General features: G+C 43.3%; 1 protein-coding gene across 1 annotated transcript in view; it reads right to left on the bottom strand.

Moving 5' to 3' along the window:
* Window positions 1–4,142: 4,142 nt before the first annotated feature.
* The window catches only part of LOC310799974 (dysbindin-A-like), a 33,509-nt gene continuing 14,791 nt past the window's right edge, over window positions 4,143–22,860 (bottom strand). The window contains exons 8-10 of the mRNA XM_083662574.1: window positions 13,146–13,292; window positions 10,277–10,405; window positions 4,143–5,613 (exon numbers count right to left, since the gene is read on the bottom strand). Coding sequence (XP_083518700.1) covers window positions 5,354–5,613; window positions 10,277–10,405; window positions 13,146–13,292 — 536 coding nt within the window. The 3' untranslated portion in view covers window positions 4,143–5,353. The remainder of the gene's footprint in view (window positions 5,614–10,276; window positions 10,406–13,145; window positions 13,293–22,860) is intronic.

Consider the following 22,860-nt stretch of genomic DNA (forward strand, 5'->3'; position numbering starts at 1 on the left):
AAATAGCTGTAACACCGTCCAAACAAATCAAGGTTTGGTAAAAGTATCTAATTCATGACAATGTGGAGGAACCCTGCCTTGATATCTACCAGCTACAAAATAGATGATTCAAATTAATACTAAACACGTTTCCATTTGTCTGATTTTCAAGGTGCCAGTCATCCAGTCATCCAGAAGATGACAAGATAGAAAACAAGTGGACCCACCATTATGATATTTGAGATGGAGAAATTGTGCTTTTATAGCAAACCTGTATAATACATGTTCTATCATCTTTGATGTTTAGATGTTTGCTGTCTGCAATCTTCTGTACACCAATAAAGTTGATATGACTTCATCCATGTCTCTTGGCCACTATTCTCCATTGTAACATTAGATTTGCCTAAAGCTGAGTGTGTCTAGCTACAGTAGCCTAGTGCCTACCAGTATTTGTGTTTCTGTGTATATATAGCCTACTTTATATAATAGACAGTGTATGTGATGTTTCTCAGTACATTGATTTCACAACTTCGTTTATCAGAAAAAATACTTTATTTGCAAAACTAAAATATGGGCTACACCAGGATGACGTGACCAGTTCCATCAGCTATGCGGTTCTTCAGGATGTCGACAAGATCTGCTATCGTCCTACAGCCGACCTTCCTCTCTGCGACCCTGTCTCCTCTTTGTCCCACTGGTGCTAGCCTGGGCTTCAGGCATACAGCTTGGTTTGCCTGCCTATAAAATACAGCAGTGATTCAAGCGTTTGAAATTAGTTTGAACAACTCTAACAATGAGAAAATACTAGCGTTGCACTATGAATACATTTTGGCCATGTCTTGGTATTAGCAGACGAACAAAAACACAGGCTAAGCTACTCACTGTTGACAGACAGCTGTGGTTAGCTAGCGATGTCCCCAACATTGAATTGAAATCATCCTAATTTAGCTATGTCAACCTGGTTTTAGACAACGTTTTGCCTAACTGTACTTAGCAATAGGGCAGGCTATGCAAAAGGTTAGGTTACAATGTAACCTTTTCAAAATCCATGTAACCATTACATGGATTTTGATCGGTTAGCAGATTATACAAATAAGTCTTACCAAGCGGACTATTGTCAATATCCTAAAGGTTTATGACTATCATGTGAAATTTGTCATTACTCAAGCCAAATACATAGCCGAGATGCATTCGTGCTTGTTTTATGTACTTACGTCTGCAGTAGGTAGGCTATGCACAAAATAGTTGTTTATATCTCTGTTGCTTGGGAGGGAGGGAGGGAGGGAGGGAGGTGGGGGAACCAGGAAGTGCTGTGCGCTGGTGGGTGGGATCGAGATTGTTTGGGTAAACAAGTTTTGTTATGGTTTGAAATGGCGACATCTAGTGGACAAAAAAATCACACACAGTGCCTTTAAATGTTTAAATAGACCTTGTTGAAGAATATTGCAGTATTGGCAAGTGTAGCCTGGCTCTGTGATAGTTGATTTTGTTCATTTTGAACATAATTTTTATTTCTGAAAATGTTAAATATGTAGGTCAACTGCTGCTACCGTTTAGCCTTGTTTAACCCTGTTATAGTACACTGGACTTTAGTGTTATCTTTATTTTGTCTTGCTTTGATATAGCATTACAGTATATGAGATGAAAATGTTCTGTTTTACTTCAGTAATCAATGGCACAATTTACCCCAACGTATTCTCTCCAAAGGCACAACTTACCCCGCACCGGGGGCAAGTTGTGCCAAGAGACCACTTTTTTAAGAATAGCCATATTTTTTTAACAGTTTATTTAAGATCCAAAGGGAGTGTTCCCAGTGGTGCACAACATCCTGAAATATATTTACATATTGTAGTTGGAGGCATTACTGTCATGCCCTCACTTTAAAGACACCTCAAGTAAAAAGTGGCACAACTCACCCGACTCTCCCCTACTTCCACGTCATAGCCTCGGCAGTGACGTCATTACCAACGTCATATTGACAGGGGCTGATTGGCTATTGAGGATGGGGTGATGTAACCTGACGCTGCCAGATGGATGGTATAGCTCCACATAGGTTTCACTAAACCAGTCGATCTGGGAATGAAGTAACCAGACCCGCTGACGGAGGCGGGCACTTTTTCCAAGCTACTTGGCAGGTGATTGGATGACCCATCTGTCTATCACCGCTGGTGGGTGTTAACTTCAACCAATCAGATCGCCGAAGGTGCCTGTGGATGATCTCCGTGGTATTCATTGATTGAGTCCTCACGGTCGTAAAGTCACCTTCGAAGCATTTAGTTAGATTATAACGAACTAGTGTGGCTTAGCCTTCCCAAATGTTGAGGGTCGTTTTTTAGAATTTAATACATAGAATTGGGAACGTTACATTCAATTTCATTCAGACTGCCTGTCACTTCCGCGGCGGCAGCCATGTTGACGAGTGAAAAGAACTACAAAGACCATGTACCCACCGCCTGAGCCCGCCTACGGCTGCCGCTGATTCGTCGGCCCGGCATGGCTCGACCAATCATCTTAACTGCATGTGCGGGTCCAGACCGTCACGGAGAACCAAATGAAATGTGAGTTTACCAGGGCGGTTTACCAGGCTAGGGGTGATGAGTCAGGAGACACACTTGGATTACACTTGATTTATGCTGAGAGCTGATGCCTATTGTGATATGAGGTAACATGACTGGTTCTCATCTTGAAACTAGGTCGAGACCAACATTTCAATCATGAGAGACCAGTAGGTCAAATTTAACGAACAAGCTTTATTCACAAATGGCATGGCAACTAATTCTATGGCATGGCAGCATGCCATGCCATAGAATAGGAGCAGTACATGATGGAATAGATATAAAGCCCACACACCATGTGGCTACTTTAGACTTCTTTATTGATTGAAAAGGACAATGGTTCGATCCAAAGTGGATCTTTGTCTGGTCAAATATTTAAAAAGAAAACAGTTAGTACGTTTTATGGAACTTTTGTCCTAACTTTTTGAAAAACTGCTGTCAGAGCAGTTTTTCAAAAAGTTAGCACAAAAGTTCCATAAAACGTACTTCCGATGTCAGCAAAATTTCAGCTCTCTGTGGTTTTCTGTCTCATAACCCTCAGCTCATGTCTCTGCAGAGGTCAGGGGGGCAGAACAGCCCCCCCGAGTACAGTCAGCCAATCAGAGGCAGAGATGCCTTCGCCTAGCCTTCGCCATCATGGGGGAAAAAATATTGCGGTGGACGGGCAGGCATTCCTTCAGCGTTCACAGCGTCCCAGGTGGGAATCTAACCCAGGACCTTCGAGCTGTGAGGCGACAGCGCTTACCACTGCACCACCGTACCCCCATTCTGCTCATTCTTAGGCTGAGCGTCCAATAGGAAGCGTTCTGCTCATTCCTGATTAGCGGTGGGAATCACAGAGTAACTCACGATACTCATGATACTTGGCCCTCAATAACAATGGTATCACGATACAACGATTCTGCGATAATACACTGTCTGCAGGAAATTTCATCTACGATACATACTATCTGTGTAACTGAAGAGGGGAAAATACCCCTAAAAAGGCATAAAAGCAGGAATTCTGTATTTATTCACAGAATTGACATGAAATGATGTACAGTACAACAAAGTGCAGACAGTTAAGAAATGTTTAAAAGAATACAAAATAATGCCTCACCAATCTTTTTTCAATCTGTGCAAATTAAGTTTTCGAAAAAAAAAAAAAAAAAGGCCTTTTACAGTCCGGTAATTACCAGCTCGGCCGCTGCGCGGCCTTGCATGCAGCTCGGCTGCTGTGTGGCCAATGAGACCAGCATCACTGATGATGTCACAGTGGGATTTATGACATCACTGATGTCGTCACAGTGGGATTTACTAGTACTTGGAAAAATATGCTTAATAATGAATAATATAATATCCAGCAAAAACGCTTTAGCGATTTAGAATTGATATTGAATACTCTTGCAATTTCTGTGGACTAGAAAAACTAACAATCTGTCATTTATTTTACGATTGTATTGTATACCATTTAAGACTCTTAACTTATTTTTAAATACCACTTTAAATTTAATTTAAGCACAAACTTGCAGTGGAAATAAAGTGAAAATACTGTTCTCAACTAAACACATTCATGTCAGTTGAAAAATTGTGTGAGTGAAAAGACAAAAATATCACCGTTATCCTAAAAGACATTTATTATAACAATAATTCTCATGACATTTGATCAGCGGACAATAACACAGAAATCAGAATTGACAGTTGCAAACCAAACCCAAAGTTGTGAAGGGAAAAATGAGGTGCGTCCTTTTTTGGGATGAAAAAGGTGATTGTCACCTAAAGGGGATTATTGCATCCCCGATTAAACAGAGCTCCCACACCTTAAGCATAAAATTCAAGAACTTTTCAAGGACTTTCCAGGCCCAATTCCCTCAAATCAAGGACCCAACACAGATCAAGGTCAATTACGGTTACAACACAGACAAAGACAGACATACAATGTGAATGATAAGAATTATTTGATTGCCAGTTTGTAGGTAGTCTGAACTTCACCGTCATTCTCAATAGTTTGATTAACAGGAAAGCAAGGTTGATTGTATTCTCTTTTTTTAAACTATATACACAAAGCTGTCCAGTACATTCAGATTTCTCTATTGTTGTTCTTTATGTTTCATTGCCCAGGGGGAAAAAGGATGAGGTGGTCTTATTTAATCCAGTCTCACTGCTCAGGGTAGAGTGCAGCGATAGTGTCCCATTTTGATTCCAAATAGCATTAATGCTGCACTAGGATATTCGTGTGGCCCCAAATAATGACAGCAAAGAGAAAATGCTTTTAATTTTTAGGATACCAAAAGATACAAGAGACGCAAAACATCTTAAGATGTATTGGTGAGTTGCCACTTCCAGCAGCTATTTTGTGTCTACAAGGCAGGGTAAACACAGGTGCAACCAAAACATTCATGAGGGTTTCCAACTTCCAATCCATTTACGTGTTCCAGTAATTGGGCACCCATTAATGTTTTGGTTGCACCTGTGTTTACCCTGCCTTTTAGACACAAAATGGCTGCTAGTGTGAAAAAGGCCCATTAAGGAGCCACGGGATGCTCTTCTCTGTTGCAGCCCAACTTTGTGAATAACGCTGATAAGTCAGCTGGATCTTTAGATTAAATCTGGCATAGCACAGCTTAAACCAAAGATGAGAGAGGAATTTGGCCACTGTTTCAAAATGGCTGGAGATGGGGGTTGTGACATTAAGTAAAATAAAAGGGTAGGTTACAGTGCCCAGCAGGGTATAGCGGTGGTAACATGTAGCAGGGGTAATAGTAATAATAGACAGAGGGTAGTTGCTACCCTGTGATTAGGGAGATACTAGGGGCATGTTGGTGGGCAGGTTGGCTAGGCTACCCAGATGGCAAGTCCCCTGCAGAGTCACTCTCATCAGAGCTTCTCATTGGACCAACCTCTGGTAGAACAACCAATGACGCATCTATTTGAACATCCTCCTCGTCTGATTGCACCAAAGGTTCGTCACTCTCCTCGCTTGCCACTTCATCCTCTTGCCCCCTTGCTGCACCCTGGTTGGCTGGCTGGTTGTTTGTGGGATGGGCTTGGCTTGTTGAGCTTCTCGGAGATTCAGAAGACCAGGACTCAAGGTCTGGACCTGTTAGAGCGGACAGAGCATCTGAGTTAACCAACTATCTAACTAGGGTTAGCAGCACACCAACACTCTGTTATGGAATTGAAGGAACAATGACAGTCACTTGAGTTCAATTTCATTATTTAGTTAGCTGACTCAGAGAGTCACTCAGCGAGTCAGAGGACAAGAAATCACATTTGAATCTAGAAGAGCAACCACAATATTACTTTGATTCAATGGGTGAATAAAAGCGAAACCAATACCAACAATGTATGTTTGAAAGGTTCCCGCGCTGATGCCGATTTGAGGCTGGATGGCCACCCTCGGGGGGCCTATTCTGGGCCTCCGGGTCCAGCCAGCTCCCTGGAAACTATTCCTGGATCTATCGAGAGATGCCATCACATCACATGGAAACCGCAGCAGCAACGATGACATCACAATGGGACCTATGACATCATGTGACGTTTGTGATGACTGATGTCATAACCATCCAGACAGCAAGACAGCATGACATCAGAGGTGACATCATCGGCCATTACTAAAGGAAGCCCTTGACAAGTTCGACTCACGTTTTTTATCCACTATGTTGCGAACACCGAGTCCCATATGGAGTGATGATTCTACGGACGACGACAAGCGATATGGCTCTCCCCGGGGCGGTACCCCAGGCCGGTGTCCAGGCCAAGATGAGAAGATTGGGGGCGGCTGTTAGAAAGGTTCCCACGCCGATGCCGAGTCAAGGAAGCCCAGAATAGGCCCCCGAGGGTGGCCCTCCGGGTCCAGCCAGCTCCCTGGAAACTATTCCTGGATCTATCGAGTGATGACATCATCACCGATCCCACATTTCCGCTCTCGGCGCAGACAAAGAGAGAACAGACACACAGAGAAGAGCACAGCAGCCATTATGCTGCAGTAGAATAATAGAACAAGCTATTCCCTTTTCCTTTTGGTGCGCCGTGCTGAGCGGCAAGCAAGCAAGTCCATGTAGCTGCGTACTGTCTGTGTTCTCAACTCCGTGCCAAGTTGAGCCTGAAGAACAGAATTGGGCATAATAACCAAAACGCACGCACACGTCTCCATACACAACATGAGATCTCTGTCAAACACTTTTCTCCACGACTCCATAACGCACGTCTCACTGTGAAGTTCCCGATGCATTGCCACAGATTCAGGCGATAACGTGGGGTGGCAATGTGCCAAGAAAGTGAGCGCTTGCGTTTGTTACACCGCCCAAAAGCCGCCAGTCAAAATAGTGGTCGCACTAACGTTAACCTGTGTGGATGATTTTACAAGTGGCATTCAAGTCATATCTGACTAGTTTTTAATGTATTTCTCCCCACAAAAGTTAGGCTATATATGTCTCGATATAGGCTGATGCACTCTTTTTCATGTAGTACGTGATCGTCGTTGTCTCGCTATGAAAAACATCACATTCATTTAACGGTTCTTGAGTATACAGAGGTAGGCCTACGTAAAATGTATTACCAGACGCCACTCTTCAATTCGGCATATATATGATCCACAAAGATATTACTGTAAGTGAATAAAATGTCAATTCTGGATGTGAGTCACCTGAAATCCCGCTGTCTTCCTCTGTTAAAACTGCATCTTTTTGAATGGAGTTTGGTTAAAAGCTGTTCGTTTGCACCACTTGAGAAAACCGCCAGTTTGCTCGTTTAATTCATTGATATAAGCGATTGCGCGAACGATTCATTAATTAATAGGCTATGTGAACGTTAGCGGGCACGTATCACCCAATAGCCTAATACAGTAAGTAGTAGGCTATCATCTCCTTGTTGCATTTTCAAACTGGCAGATGGGGGGGGGGGGGGGGAGAAACAATTCAACATTTACTTGTTTACTCACCTACATTTGGCTCTCTTCCAAATATTCCAGCCACATAACTACGTCCATTCATGAAATGATTAAATAGCACAGGGACATGAATAGTTTGTAAAGTGTCATTTAACCACCCATCCACTCAGACATACATGATCTGGAACAGGAGCTGCCGGTGTTAAACAACAGCCGTTTTGCCAACGATGCGGATCCTGTACTAGGGGCTCAGATGGTCATGATCCGCACTCGCGGGAGTGCTCATAAGGCGGATAAGGCTAGCAGCTGGTCCCAATCCGGATTTCACTGCATGTTTTGAAGGGGCTTTTGTCTAACAGAAGTGAGGAGCTTGAGGCACTTGTGAAGAACCAGAGTACTTAAGTTACCATGAGTGTAGTCTCATGTGCTTCACCGAGTGCTGGTTAAATAACAACATCCCAGACTCCTGTGGTATGAGCGGACAGAGATCTGAACATGGTACGAGCGGACAGAGATCTGAACATGGTACGAGCGGACAGAGATCTGAACATGGTACGAGCGGACAGAGATCTGAACATGGTACGAGCGGACAGAGATCTGAACATGGTACGAGCGGACAGAGATCTGAACATGGTACGAGCGGACAGAGATCTGAACATGGTACGAGCAGACAGAGATCTGAACATGGTACGAGCGGACAGAGATCTGAACATGGTACGAGCGGACAGAGATCTGAACATGGTACGAGCGGACAGAGATCTGAACATGGTACGAGCGGACAGAGATCTGAACATGGTACGAGCGGACAGAGATCTGAACATGGTACGAGCAGACAGAGATCTGAACATGGTACAAGCGGACAGAGATCTGAACATGGTACGAGCGGACAGAGATCTGAACGCAAGCGGAAAAAACAAGGGGGGGGGGGGGAGACTCGTTCTCTTTGTTAATAACAGATGGTGTAACCCCGGCCATATAAAGGTGAAGGAGGAGATCTGCTGTCAGGATATTGAACTCTCACATCGTCGCCATTGTACATATCTCACCACGGGCGGCTGCTGTTTTGGCATGTTTTTCTTTTTCTGTTTTTCTTCAGCCACGTTACAAACCCTGTGTAATGAGGCACGTCTGCAACCATCCGGTCATTCAGGAAGTGGCCACCAGGGGTCAGCGAGTCTCTGAGGGACTGCTTCGAGTGCACGGACTGGAATGTACTGCTGGCGTCAGAGGAGAACAACATGGACACTGACACTGCATCACTGACTACATTACGTTTTATAGAGTTATACCTGCGAGGACTGTACAATGTTTCCAAAACAACAAACCCTGGATCACCAGTGACATCAAGGCACTCCTCAACCAGAAAAAGGAGGCCTTTAAGGATGGAGACAGGTAGAAGCTCAAGCGTGTCCAACATGTTGGCAAAGGAAGTAAGGTAGAGCGAAAGCTGCAGCACAATAACACCAGAGAAGTGTGGAGGGGAATGAGGACCATCACCGGCTCTTCTTCCTAAGGAGGCTGAGGTCCTTTGATGTGTGCAGCGAAATGCTGCACATGTTCTACAGATCAGTGGTGGCTACTGTCCTCTTCTACGCTGCAACCTGCTGGGGAAGCAGCGGAAAGGATAAGGACACTGGTCAGCTGGATAAGCTGGTGAAGAAGGCTGGCTCAGTCCTGGGAAGAAGGCTGGACTCCCTGGGAACCGTGGTGGAGAGAGGCATACACCACAAGGTGCAGGCCATAATGGACAACACCAGCCATCCTCTCCACACCACCCTGACAGGCCAGAGAAGCAGAGGTAGTGGTCGGCTCCTCTCACTGAGCTGCAGGACGGAACGCTTTGTCCCCACAGCCATCAGACTGTACAACTCTGCCAGTGGCAGGAAGGCCTCATGACCTGACTGGACTCTGGTGCAATACACACTTGCTGGACTCTGTGCAATAAGGGGAACTAGTGCAATTTTATCATTTTTACTACACTACTTCTTCTTATAATTTTTATTGCCATTTTTTATCCGATTCAATTATTTTTTATTTTTCACTATTTTTCTTTATGACTCCCTGTATTTATGTTTTTAAGCATCTCCTTTTAAGGTAACCCTGGTTTTTAATCCCTGTGTATACTTTATTCTTCTCTTCTAATGGGTCTTGTCGTTTAACCTGTGTTTTACGTTTGATCAGACTGTATGAGCTGCACCTGCATTTCCCCATAAGGATCAATAAAGTATCTATCTATCTATCTGTCTATCTATCGATCTATCTCTCTATCTCTCTCTCTATCTATCTATCGATCGATCGATCTATCTATCTATCTATCTCTCTATCTATCTATCTATCTATCTATCTATCTATCTATCTCTCTATCTCTCTATCTATCTATCTATCTATCTATCTCTCTATCTATCTATCTATCTATCTATCTATCTGTCTATCTATCGATCTATCTCTCTATCTCTCTCTCTATCTATCTATCTATCTATCTATCGATCTATCTATCTCTCTATCTATCTATCTATCTCTCTATCTCTCTCTCTCTCTCTCTATCTATCTATCTATCTCTCCATCTCTCTATCTATCTATCTATCTATCTTCGGTTCTTATCAATTTATTTGTACATGTTCTTGCAGGTGAATTTTGTCTGTTGCAATTGGGATGCCACTATGTCTTGCCTGTTGCAAAACTAACCGTCATTCTAAATCGTTTATTCCCTCTGCAATCCAACTTTTAAATGCTTCATAGATTGTATGGGTGGGAAGGCTTTGACCTTTTTTGTGTCGAAATCCAATTGCCCCTAGTAGTGGGATTAATAAAGTTGGTTGAACTTGAACTTTGTCTATAAATTGCAGTGCCAATTTATAGAGATGGAGCTTACCTGAGGTCAGTGATGAGGCAGCACTGATGTCATCACCCGCGGAGTTGAGAAAATCATCCAACGCCTCTTGGTCTGACATGTCAGTCACTGTCAACTGATCCAGAACACACACCGCACTTCCTGTTGGCTCTACACACAGACACACACAGACATCAGCTTTACATACACTAAAGGCCCGGACACACCGAAAACACTTGAAAGAAGTAGCGGCATGAAACTGTTAAAGTTTTGAGATGGGGGGCGTTTGATCCAGATTTCATTCCCAGTAGTGTGGATGCAATATTTAAGGGATGGGTTGATAAGGGCTCAACAGCTGACTGTACCTTTATCTACCAAGGGTCCATGAAAAGTCTCAAGATGCAGCATGACTTGATTGATGATGATTTGTTTTAGTTTTTTTCAAATTCTGCATCATATAGAGCAGCTATTGAGGGCAAATAAAGAAAAACTAAAGGACAATATTTTTATACAAGTCTTTACAGAGGTGTACGCTTCTTGCTCAAGTCAAAAAACCATCTCAAGACTTTACAGGGGTTTACAACAAACAAAGGAAGGTACAAACCCAAGTCTGAGGGAGGGCTGGCCTTACCGGTATTTAGGCACTACTACTGGGCTGTCAATGTTAGGGCTCTGATGTACTGGCGGCAAGGGACTCTGGGTAACTTAACCTGCGGGACCCCCTTGTGGCTGAAAATGGAGGCCAGCTCCATTGTTAACTCTTCCTTGCCAGCCATGCTATTTGCTAAGTTAGATAGACCTGGGACATTAGAAAACTTAAATTTTGTCATGAAAAACTGTCAGAATTGTTGTGTTCTGAGTTTACCATATGTTTCTGTCCACACATCAATTTGTTTCAATCACTCTTTTTTGGCTCCATGGTTGGACAGAAACTACCATGCCTGGAGTGAGAAGGGGCTGGTTTCCATCAAAAACCTGGTTTCAATTAAACAAATTGTCTTTAAATATAAAGAAAACAAATTATATAATCTTTGCTGGCAGGAAGAAATTTGATGATGCCAAAGTATGTATTGAAGGAATAGAAATCCAGAGAGTATATTCCACTCGCTTCTTGGGGGTAATTGTTGACGAAAATTGCTCCTGGAAAGAACACATTGATTTGGTGTAAAAAAAAAAATCTAAATCTGTGGGAATTATCAGAAAAGTCCACAAATACCTCAACAGATCCGGTATATTAATGTTATATTATAGTCTTGTATATCCATACCTAACTTATTGCAATATTGTATGGGCCAGCACTTATCCTACATACCTACATAAACTCCATTTAATTCAGAAACGTTTTATTAGAATAGCCACTAGTTCCAAGTCCACAGTCACATCTGCCCCCTTATTTTCTAAATTAAAAATATTGACTGTTTATAACATAAACATTGTGGAAACATGTACTTTTCTTTTCAAGGTTCAGTATCAGGGTCACACACTTCCATATCATTTTCAACAATATTTTCATAAAAACTCAAACATTCACTCCAGAACTACTAGACAATCTAAGTTCCTGCATATTTCCACTTTGTCGTACCACCAGAGGGCAGTAATCCATCAAATACAAAGGTGTTATCTTATGGAACAACTACATCCACCTGATGGACAGCTCACGCTCTCTACCCGTCTGCAAAAGAAAACTAAAAGAACATCTGTCCTCAATGGAATTGTGCTAAAAAAAAATCTGTTGCCATTGAAATTTACTTCTTCTGATGTATTGCTTAATTATTAAGTTTGTTTATTTTGTTTTATTTTTTATTTTGTACTATCTATGTATTATTATTTGTACTATCTCATTGGTTATAATTCATTTTTTTTTTTTTTTTTAGAAATAAATATTTTTTCTTACATGGTCTCGATAAGCCCTTCCAGGGTTTCTTACCTCTCCAAGCACTGATATTTATTGTATTTTATTAATTTCCCCTCCAGGTGAAATACACTTGGCATCTTTACAGTGCAAAATCAATAAATCAATAAATCAAAACCTATACATAGATGGTCATTTTGCATCCTTTGATCTACTGAAGAGGAAGTTTGAGTTGCCCGGCATGAACTGGCTCAGATTCCTGCAAATCAGAAATTATGTTCGATCCAAGATTCGCACCTTTGAAGCGCTCCCAAATGAACACGCTTTTTTCAATGTATTGCTGAGCCCTCCTCACTCCAAGCATCTTATCTCTAGATTTGTATGTCTGTTTGACAACTGCAACACAGCCTCTACTCAGAGGATTAGAGAAGCGTGGCAGGGGGAACTTGGTATTGATCTGACATTATTTGGGAAAGGAGTCTGTCGGTGGTACAACTCTGCTCAGTTAATAGCAGACACCAGCTGATCCAATTTAAAGTCACTCACCGTCTTCACTACGTCCATGAGCGGGGCCTAACTATTTCTTGGGACTTGTTTGAAAACTATTAATTTAAAAGCTTTCAAGAGCTGAAGGATCAGCATGGCTTAGGAAATCAAGACTCATTCAGATTCTTGCAACTGAGAAGCCATGTAGATAGACTATTTAGTAGAGAGGAGCTGAAGAGGTCATGGGTCGGTGAGGGGGTATTAAAAGTCTATCTCAGCTGATCAAGGTTATAAAACCATCTCGAAGCTATCCAGGGGCCTTCAAGTGTTGATAGGCCGTTTTACATAAATACATTTTACATAAAATACGTTTTACATAAAAGAAAAATGGGAAGGTGAGGGGAACTTTACTTTGTTATCAATATTGCTTTTTTATGAAACCTTGCCAGGTAAGGTAGGCTATATGTAACCATGTTATCAAAGAAATCAGCCCTGTGAGACCATGATTTACAGTGATTTTACAACAGCTAATGGGTGTTTAAGGCACTCTGCTCTTTAGTCTAACTTCGTTACCTCTGAGTTGTAGGTATCCAGTAGACAGATATTGTTCCATGTCTTGGTTAAAAGCTTCTTCGTAGATTTTCTGTTGTTCCTTAAGCTTCTGCTGTGTGGCCTGCTCCAGCTCAGCCACCTTCTGGGCATGTTCAGAGTCCAGCTCCACTAGAATCAGGGGGAAAAGGAAAAGAAAAGATTGTTTTTCTACAGCACTTTAGAAACCCTCTTAGCATTTCACAGTAGCCCTATCTATCTAATAAAAGCAGAACCATCGGTGTGTATGAGACTCAAATATTGCGTTGAATTGCTGAGCTCTGCATACGACATAAATGAGTCTATGCCGCTTCACAGCACCCGCTGCTGTTTTGAGGGGGGAACAATTGAATGACTGACAGGTCGTAGCACCAATGAGGAGTAGGGCTGGGTATCGTTCAAAATTTTTCGATATCGATACCGTTTCGATACTTGGATTTCGATACCGGTTCCTGAACGATACCTTTTTCGATACCAATTTTTAGAAAAATCCATTTTAACAAAAATAAAACAGCATTACACATTGAAATTATTTTACAAATCTTTAGTTTTCCCCCCATCTTAAGTTTTACAGCAGAAAAAAATAAAACCTACTGTATTTAACATAACTTTAAGTTCTCTAAACGTATTGCCGTCCCTACAAAAAATATTGGAAGTACTACAAAGGAAAGAAATGTAAAACAAATAAATCAGTGGAATAGTTTTCAGTGCAAAACAGAGAGTTGCAAATCAGGGTTTAATGCTCACTGATGCAACAGAACTCTATTCTTGTCCAAACTGATGAGATGGATCCACTTCATGCATGGGGGGGGGGGTGGTCCCCTCCCGGGGGGGTCCTCCCTTCAACAACTGGGCTGCTGTCCTCATCAGCCATGCGTCCTACATCCATCCAGAGCAAGCTGCTATATCATCAGCCCAAAGATGCCTCCTTCCATGATTGGTAGGAAGTATTAATGCATTTCGTTGGTGGCGGTCTTCTCTCCCAATACCCGTTTGGTGCCCATGCCCGGGCAATTTGCATATAACCCCATAAGTGTCCTTGCCATTGCTTAACCTCAGTCAGCCCACGTCCTGACAATTTGCACAACCCATCATCCCTGCATTCTGCTTAAACATCAGTCAGCCCATGTCCTGACAAGTCAGCCCCCGTCCTGACAATTTGCTCAACCCATTATCTCTGCATTCTGCTTAAACCTGTCAGCCCACGTCCCGAGAAGTCAGTCCACATCCTGACAACTTGCTCAACCCATTATCCCTGCATCCTGCTTAAACTTCAGTCAGCCCACGTCCTGACAAGTCAGCCAATGTCCCGACAATCTGCATAACCCATCATTCCGGCATTTGCATAAACCTCAATCAGCCCTTGGCCCCCTTTTCCTCATCTCTCCCCATCATCACATGACAGGATCCTGGTTCATCCTTCACTTCAAGACCACACTCCAGAAATGCAACATCCCTGCAGAGAACTATTCCAGTCACTCCTTCAGGATCGGAGCAGCCACATCAGCAGCCATGCAGGGGGCGTCCTCCGCCTCCCTTCAACAACTGGGGCGCTGGTCCTCATCCGCCTATGCATCTTTCATTCGACCAGAGCAAGACACCATATTATCAGCCCAAAGATCCCTCCTTCCATGACTAAAGAGGCAACAAGCACTTCGTTGGTGGTGATCAAACTCTCCTTTTCCTCATCAATGCGCCCATGCCCGGGCTATCCACATCCACGCCCTTGCAACCCCGCTTTGCCTTAAAAAACCCTGGTCAGCCCCTCATCTCCCGACATGCCTAAATTCTCCCCCCGTCAGCCCACGACCTGACTAAAGCATACCCCAGGCGAGCTCCATGACCCCCGTTTTCACTCTCCCAGTTCCTGAAATAACTTTAAATTCCTTTGGGGGATGTCCTATCTCATACAGCACTGACGCCCCTCTCTCATAAGCAAGAGGAGCGTCACATCATGGAGTCATACGCCATACTCAAACTGTCTATTCTGATTCAATAAAGTTTGTTAAAATTATATTACGAGTCTCTCACGATTGAAGTGTAGTCGCAGACTGTAGTTCAATCATGGAAGACCAAATAAGGCATTAATAGAGCACCCCATGCTGTCATACCCCTCAGCCCAAATGACGTCACTAAATGACGTCACCATGGAGCGTATGACTCCATGATGTGACGCTCCTCTTGCTTATGAGAGAGGGGCGTCAGTGCTGTATGAGATAGGACATCCCCCCTAAGGGGATTTGTTTCCAACAGGAGTCATGACATTGGTGGTGATCTGGGGAGGTGGTGGGATGAAGCTTTTTGCTCTGGAGATGCTGGATGAATGCGTGATGCTGACACAAGGTGAGTGATGACTGCACAAGTGTGATTTAAGCTGTGGTGATGGGGGCTTTATATAGTACCAGGAGAAGGGCATTTATGATGTCATAACTGATGTCATTTATGATGTCATAACTGATGTCATTTATGATGTCATAACTGATGTCATTTGGGAGAAGGGCATTTATGATGTCATAACTGATGTCATTTATGATGTCATTTATGATGTCATTTGGGACGTCATGGAGAAGGTGACGTCGGAGATGGTGACGTCATTTAGTGACGTCATTTGGGCTGAGGGTTATGACAGCATGGGGTGCTCTATTAATGCCTTATTTGGTCTTCCATGATTGAACTACAGTCTGCGACTACACTTCAATCATGAGAGACTCGTAATATAATTTTAACAAACTTTATTGAATCAGAATAGACGGTTTGAGTATGGCGTATGACTCCATGATGTGACGCTCCTCTTGCTTATGAGAGAGGGGCGTCAGTGCTGTATGAGATAGGACATCCCCCAAAGGAATTTAAAGTTATTTCAGGAACTGGGAGAGTGAAAACGGGGGTCATGGAGCTCGCCTGGGGTATGCTTTAGTCAGGTCGTGGGCTGACGGGGGGAGAATTTAGGCATGTCGGGAGATGAGGGGCTGACCGGGGTTTTTTAAGGCAAAGCGGGGTTGCAAGGGCGTGGATGTGGATAGCCCGGGCATGGGCGCATTGATGAGGAAAAGGAGAGTTTGATCACCACCAACGAAGTGCTTGTTGCCTCTTTAGTCATGGAAGGAGGGATCTTTGGGCTGATAATATGGTGTCTTGCTCTGGTCGAATGAAAGATGCATAGGCGGATGAGGACCAGCGCCCCAGTTGTTGAAGGGAGGCGGAGGACGCCCCCTGCATGGCTGCTGATGTGGCTGCTCCGATCCTGAAGGAGTGACTGGAATAGTTCTCTGCAGGGATGTTGCATTTCTGGAGTGTGGTCTTGAAGTGAAGGATGAACCAGGATCCTGTCATGTGATGATGGGGAGAGATGAGGAAAAGGGGGCCAAGGGCTGATTGAGGTTTATGCAAATGCCGGAATGATGGGTTATGCAGATTGTCGGGACATTGGCTGACTTGTCAGGACGTGGGCTGACTGAAGTTTAAGCAGGATGCAGGGATAATGGGTTGAGCAAGTTGTCAGGATGTGGACTGACTTCTCGGGACGTGGGCTGACAGGTTTAAGCAGAATGCAGAGATAATGGGTTGAGCAAATTGTCAGGACGGGGGCTGACTTGTCAGGACATGGGCTGACTGATGTTTAAGCAGAATGCAGGGATGATGGGTTGTGCAAATTGTCAGGACGTGGGCTGACTGAGGTTAAGCAATGGCAAGGACACTTATGGGGTTATATGCAAATTGCCCGGGCATGGGCACCAAACGGGGATTGGGAGAGAGGACCGCCACCAACGAAATGCATTAATACTTCCTACCAATCATGGAAGGAGGCATCTTTGGGCTGATGATATGGCAGCTTGCTCTGGATGGATGTAGGACGCATGGCTGATGAGGACAGCAGCCCAGTTGTTGAAGGGAGGACCCCCCCGGGAGGGGACCACCCCTGTGACACCAGCTGGTGTTTTGACCCTCAATTAGGCCTAGGGCATTTTTCTGATTTTTACAGATTCTGAAATGGCAGACTGTAAGCTTTCAAATGATGTGTCACACATTGTAATCTGAAAAAAATTGAAGGAGATATGCTTATTTGATTGTTCACAATCTGGGAAGGTCTGGGGAGAAGAAACCTGAGAAAACCCCTCTCAAAGATTGTGAACTTTTCACACCTGGATGAGCCAGGCAGGGGGGAGTTAACAATGGCTCCTCATTTACATTGACCACTCCCAAACCATTAAGCAGTCAGTCTCTGTCACTGAGAATGACAGATGAGAGAGAGAGAGTGCACACAACTGTGGGTAATTTATTTTCACTATTATTCCACTATTATTCCATCCATAAGTAACAGAATAATAGATGGTCATGGGTGTCATACATTTCTGTACTAAAATATCTAAAAGCAAAAATGGGGGTCTGCGGTCTATTTTTAGGTGAAGTTTTGATGTGAAAGTTTGAGAACTATTGACCTTTTCCTTAAAGTTGTAAGCAGAAAACATATACCATTCAGTCAGTGAAAATGTGAAAATAAACTACAAAAATATTATCCTAAAAAGGCATTTATTATAACAAAAGGCATTTAATATAAAACCAATATTCAGTAATACCAGAGATGCTCACAGGTCATTTTTTGCAAGTCAAAGTCAAGTTTCAAGTCTTTGGTCACAAGTCCAAGTCAAGTCTCAGGTCTTTGGTCACAAGTCCAAGTCAAGTCTCAAGTATCTTATGGATGAGCGTTCTATCATCTGCTGCATGCCATCTGGTCTGCTTAGAACACTGCATAGCTAAAACTAAGGAATTCAAAGCATGTACTGTATTATCCTCACTCCTTTATCTATTAGCATACATTATCAGCATTGATTGGATGACATCAGTATAGATTTCCTTAATGTTAATGCACCAAAAAAAAAGAAAAAAAAGAAGTAAAAAGTAAAAAAAATTACAAACGACAGAACACGACAGGAAGTGCCTTGCTATCCAGGTCGGTTTCGTATGACATTCTTAACTAAACCACCAGTCCTACTTAACTAAAAGTTAAGTAAAAAAATATCAAAAGAACTTTGACTTCAAAAGCTCAAAAACGTTTGTGGCATTGCCAAACCCCCCCGGAGCAGGGCTGGGTCTTGAATGCTGGTTTTTTCAGGCTGGCTAGCGAGGCCTCCCAGCCTGTAGACATGCAGGTGGAGGGCATGTGATGTCTTGTGCTTCATCAGAACAGAATTCTCTGATCTTCTCAAAAAGATACTTCTGCCTGGCCATGTCCAGTCCAGGCGGAGTCTGTACAGGAAGAGGCTTTAATGGCGGACGGGCATCTACGTTGCGTAGCAGCTGAAACTCCACTGGTTCTGCTTCACAGTGTTTTCTGGCGACAACCAGACCAGGTCTCTGCGCATCAAAGCTGTAAAAGAAAGAAATGGCACATTTAAAATCTTAATAAAATAAAATAAAATAAAATAAAATAAAATAAAATAAAATAAAATAAAATAAAATAAAATAAAATGGGAATGATAATTACCTGAAGTGCTGGTAACTCTTTATCTGTGGCAGTTTTCTGAAGTATTTTGTCAGGTGTTCTTGCCAGTCGTAGGTTTTAAAACACACAGTGCCGTTCTCATGTCCGACAAGCTGGGGGATGTTCACATGTGCCACAGGAGAGCTGTCAGTCACAACCTTTTTGATGTCGGCCAAAGTGCACACTTTGCGCTTCCTGAAACACTGCTTGACCAGTCCAAAACACCAGTCGGGGCCAAACTTGGTGTGGCCTACAATCAGGAAGTGAATGCTCAGCTTTAAGTGTTGTTTGTGCATCGTTCTCCATGCGGCGTACCAAAGAACAAAGTTATTTTTGTTCTGCCCACTGCAGTTGTCACAGTGAAGGTCCACATCTTCTTCTCCAACTCCATATTTCTTGAAAAAATGATGCAGGTAATTGATGACTGCATTGCTTCCCTTGCCTGATGCCATGCCCTCATCAATCAGGTAATTCACTTGCTTAGGCATGCCTTCACAGTGGACACCAAAAAGGCCACACTTGCGTGGAGTCAAAAAATAGACAGGCCCAGGCTGTTGTGGATCAGAGGGGTAGTGCACCTGAGAGACGGAGAGATAGGAAAAAGATGAAATACAAACTGTAATCTGTGTGTGTGTGTGTGTGTGTGTGTGTGTGTGTGTGTGTGTGTGTGAGAGAGAGGTGTGATAAGATAAATATGTATTCTCACCTGTTGTGCAAAATCAAAACTGTAGTGCATGGTGATCGGCCTGGTTGCAGGTTTGTTCTTCCCAAATGACAGCTGCAACTCGTCACAGGTCTTTCTACAGGCGGCAGTCATCTCTTGATAAAGTTTTCGCTCCCTTGCAACAGAGTCGAGATGCACTTGCTGCTTCTTGACACTGTCAGATTTCAACTCATCTGGTTTGTTGATGCTCTGGATGATTCGGTCGTTGTTTTGTTGGCACTGCCAGCAGAGATCCGTTTTAGGCTTGGTGCTTGCAATGTGAGGGACCAGTGACTTCCACAGCCTTGTGAAGCTGCACTCGCCAACCGCACGCTGCCCTGCAAAGACAATGTTTTTATGAGCATCACTGTACTTTACTTATCAAAAACAGATCACATAGAATAGCCTAATGGTTAAAGACACACACACACACACACACACACACACACACACACACACACACATTCATGTCGCATGTTTTATTGGGTCAGAGGTTTGGAATGGAGAAGGCTGCGGAATGTTTGCATAACTATGACAATAGAAGTGTGTGTGTGTGTGTGTGTGTGTGTGAGAGAGAGACTAATACAAACTTACCAAGCTGTTCCATAGCATCTTTGTACAGGCGCCAGACTGAAGCTTTAGAGGCAGAAGTTGGCAGAAGCTTAGCACTAAAGTCTCTATGCGCGGCATGACGACCGGGCAAAGGAATAGCGTGGTCCTCTGCATAGTTTGCTATGAATGTAACGACTCTTTTGATGTCATCATAGCCGAGGTAATTCTTGTTTGTGCGTGGTTGTGTCTTCCTCTGCCGTGGGACCAATCCATTCTCTTTGTAGGATTTGATAAGGGCTTTCAGAAGCTTTGTGCTGATGCTGGAATAAACAAAATAAAACATTAATAATCAGATTTATATTTTTTGAAACAGTCTTTATCCTGACATTATAGCCTAAGCTAGTTTGCAATGTTTGTCCCTTGCTTAGGCTATAAATGTCACGATATATAACAAAGACTGTTTCAAAACTTTCAATCTGTTTCAATAAACTCTTTCAATAAACTAAATCTTGTTTGTTTGCAAGGTTAGAATAACACTAGCGACTATCAGCTTACAAAGAGTATTTAATGCAAGAGTCGGAATTTCAGTCCTGAAAAACAATAGCGCGAACGCCATTTTGGCGCGCAACAAACAAAGACGACCCAACATGGCGGGTCTGCACGTTTGCACACATAGGTTGCCGCCATTTTGACAATGACCAACAATGCCATGAAGATGGCAGCTCTACACGCTTCTCTTGCAACATACTATCTTTGTACTGTAAACATGGGCACGCTCTCACACTATCTCACACAGACAGACAGACACACACACACACACACACACACACGAGTTAAGATAGATATGAAACTCACCCAAACGCAAAGCAGAAGGTCTCACGGCAAACAACAGTCGCCTTAACCATGTATTGCGTTCGGTTCTTTTGTCGCTTTTTATTCACTTGCTTTGTGGCTTGAGTCATGTCAGAATCATTCGTCAAAGCGTGATACACAGCCATAATAGCGATATCTCTACATTCTGGCGACATAGCAGAGTAATCCAGCCTCGTGTTGTAAATGACGTTGTCACAAAGTTTCTTACTGCAGGAGATTGGCTGGTGAATAGAGTTCTCTTTACGCCTGGCCTGGCATTTGCAGTCAAAGTTCCGTATTTTCTCGATTTCCTGATCATAATCTGTGTCCACGGTTATGGGATCCACTGATGTTAAAATCTCTTGCACGCTTTCAATGACTGCGCTGTCGGGCATGATCTCCGCCTCGTCTGGGTCTGGATCTGCCACCACGTCTTCAGGAAAATATTCTTCATCGTCCTCATCGTCGCTTTCATCAGCGCCCTGTGTGCCGCCGGTCATGTAATCCAGGACATACGAATTCATCAATTCTTCACTGTCCATTCCACCTGGAATGGTGAATTTGTTGAGGAGAGCAGCAACGGCAGAATCATTTTTCTTCATTTTCGCCTGGTGCTTGTCCATCTTGTCTCAGTCTCAGTCAGCTGTTGAATGTTGATGTTGTGTACAGCTCAGGTGGCTACTGAATATTTATGCTGGTGCGCGTCCTATCGCGCGCCGTGATTGGCGGATAGAAACAAAGGCCGGCCGACACCCAATCGATACTACTTATGCAAATCCAAGACACAGCCTGGCTCACTCCCGTCTCCTTGACAAAACAGGGACTTTTATTTTACAAAATTAACGCATTTAATGACCCCAAAACGTCTTCATTTTATATGGAATGGATAGTTCAAATAATATATTTTGTACTATTGGGAAAAAGAAAAAAAAACATTTTTTCAAGAAAATACTTTTGACGCTCTGCTGTGAAGAACGGCCACGGCCGAATTACGGTCCCTCTCGCCAGCTGGTGCATTGACTAGCCTATCAATATAGCCAATGGCACAAAGTGAATCCCATTTATATTCAACAAACTATCATGACATCAGCGTTTGTTAACGAGTTGCTAAAAATACATAATGGGCGATAACGTTTGCACATAACGTTAACGCTAATTAATTAAACATTAACGCTAGTGTTGCAGATCAGTGTTTAATGCTCACTGCTGCAACAGAACGTCATTCTTGTCAAATCTGACGAGACAGCTCCACTTCACGCATTCACTGACTAGCCAATCAATATAAATGAATCGCATTTACATTCAACAAACTATCATGACATCAGCGTTTGTTAACGAGTTGCTAAAAATACACAATGCCCGCTTGCGCATAACGTTACGGCGGCAATTAATTAAACGATCTGCTAGCTACAACTCACAGCCAGATGCATGGATTTGTCAGACTGAGGGATCTGATAACCGCTAACTTGCGGTAAGCTGACCCACCTCTCAATTATTTCTCTTATCTGTGGAAACCAGTCCGTGTTGTTTCTGTTTCTTTTCCTGCTTTTCATCATCTTCGCCATATGGTACTCCAGGATAGGAGTAGCTTGAGTGGCTAACTTCTTGTATACTATATCCGCACCGCACGCCTGGCTCACAGTCACAACAAACACACCGGCTAAAGTGGGCGTAACGTTTCCTGCATGCCTCTACATGACAGCCAATCACCAGCCGTATTAGAGCGCGGCGTGCAAGCATGTCGCATGCTTATAGGTTCAATGACGCTGTTTTGTTTTGGTATCGAAAATTGGTATCGATTGACAAGGGAGGCTTCGATACCCCTTAGTATCGATGTTTCCATTTCGGTGCCAAGTAAGTATCGAAACTCGATACCCAGCCCTAATGAGGAGTGGTTCATTTTCAAAAGTCAGCAGAGTCAGGTTGGGTGGGCGCGCCTGATCGCTAAAGTCGTTACTGATCGGAGGATTCCGGATTCTGGCACAACCAACCACTGGCCAGGATTTCAACATCAGTTTGGAGCGAGCAGTGTCCCAGACCCAGAGAGAGATCTGCAGCATGCAGTAACGTAGTGTATCAGCATAAGAACTAGGAACGCCAATGAAGAAATG

The sequence above is a fragment of the Poromitra crassiceps genome, assembly GCF_964638095.1.
Source record: "Poromitra crassiceps genome assembly, chromosome: 29".
Taxonomy (NCBI): domain Eukaryota; kingdom Metazoa; phylum Chordata; class Actinopteri; order Beryciformes; family Melamphaidae; genus Poromitra; species Poromitra crassiceps.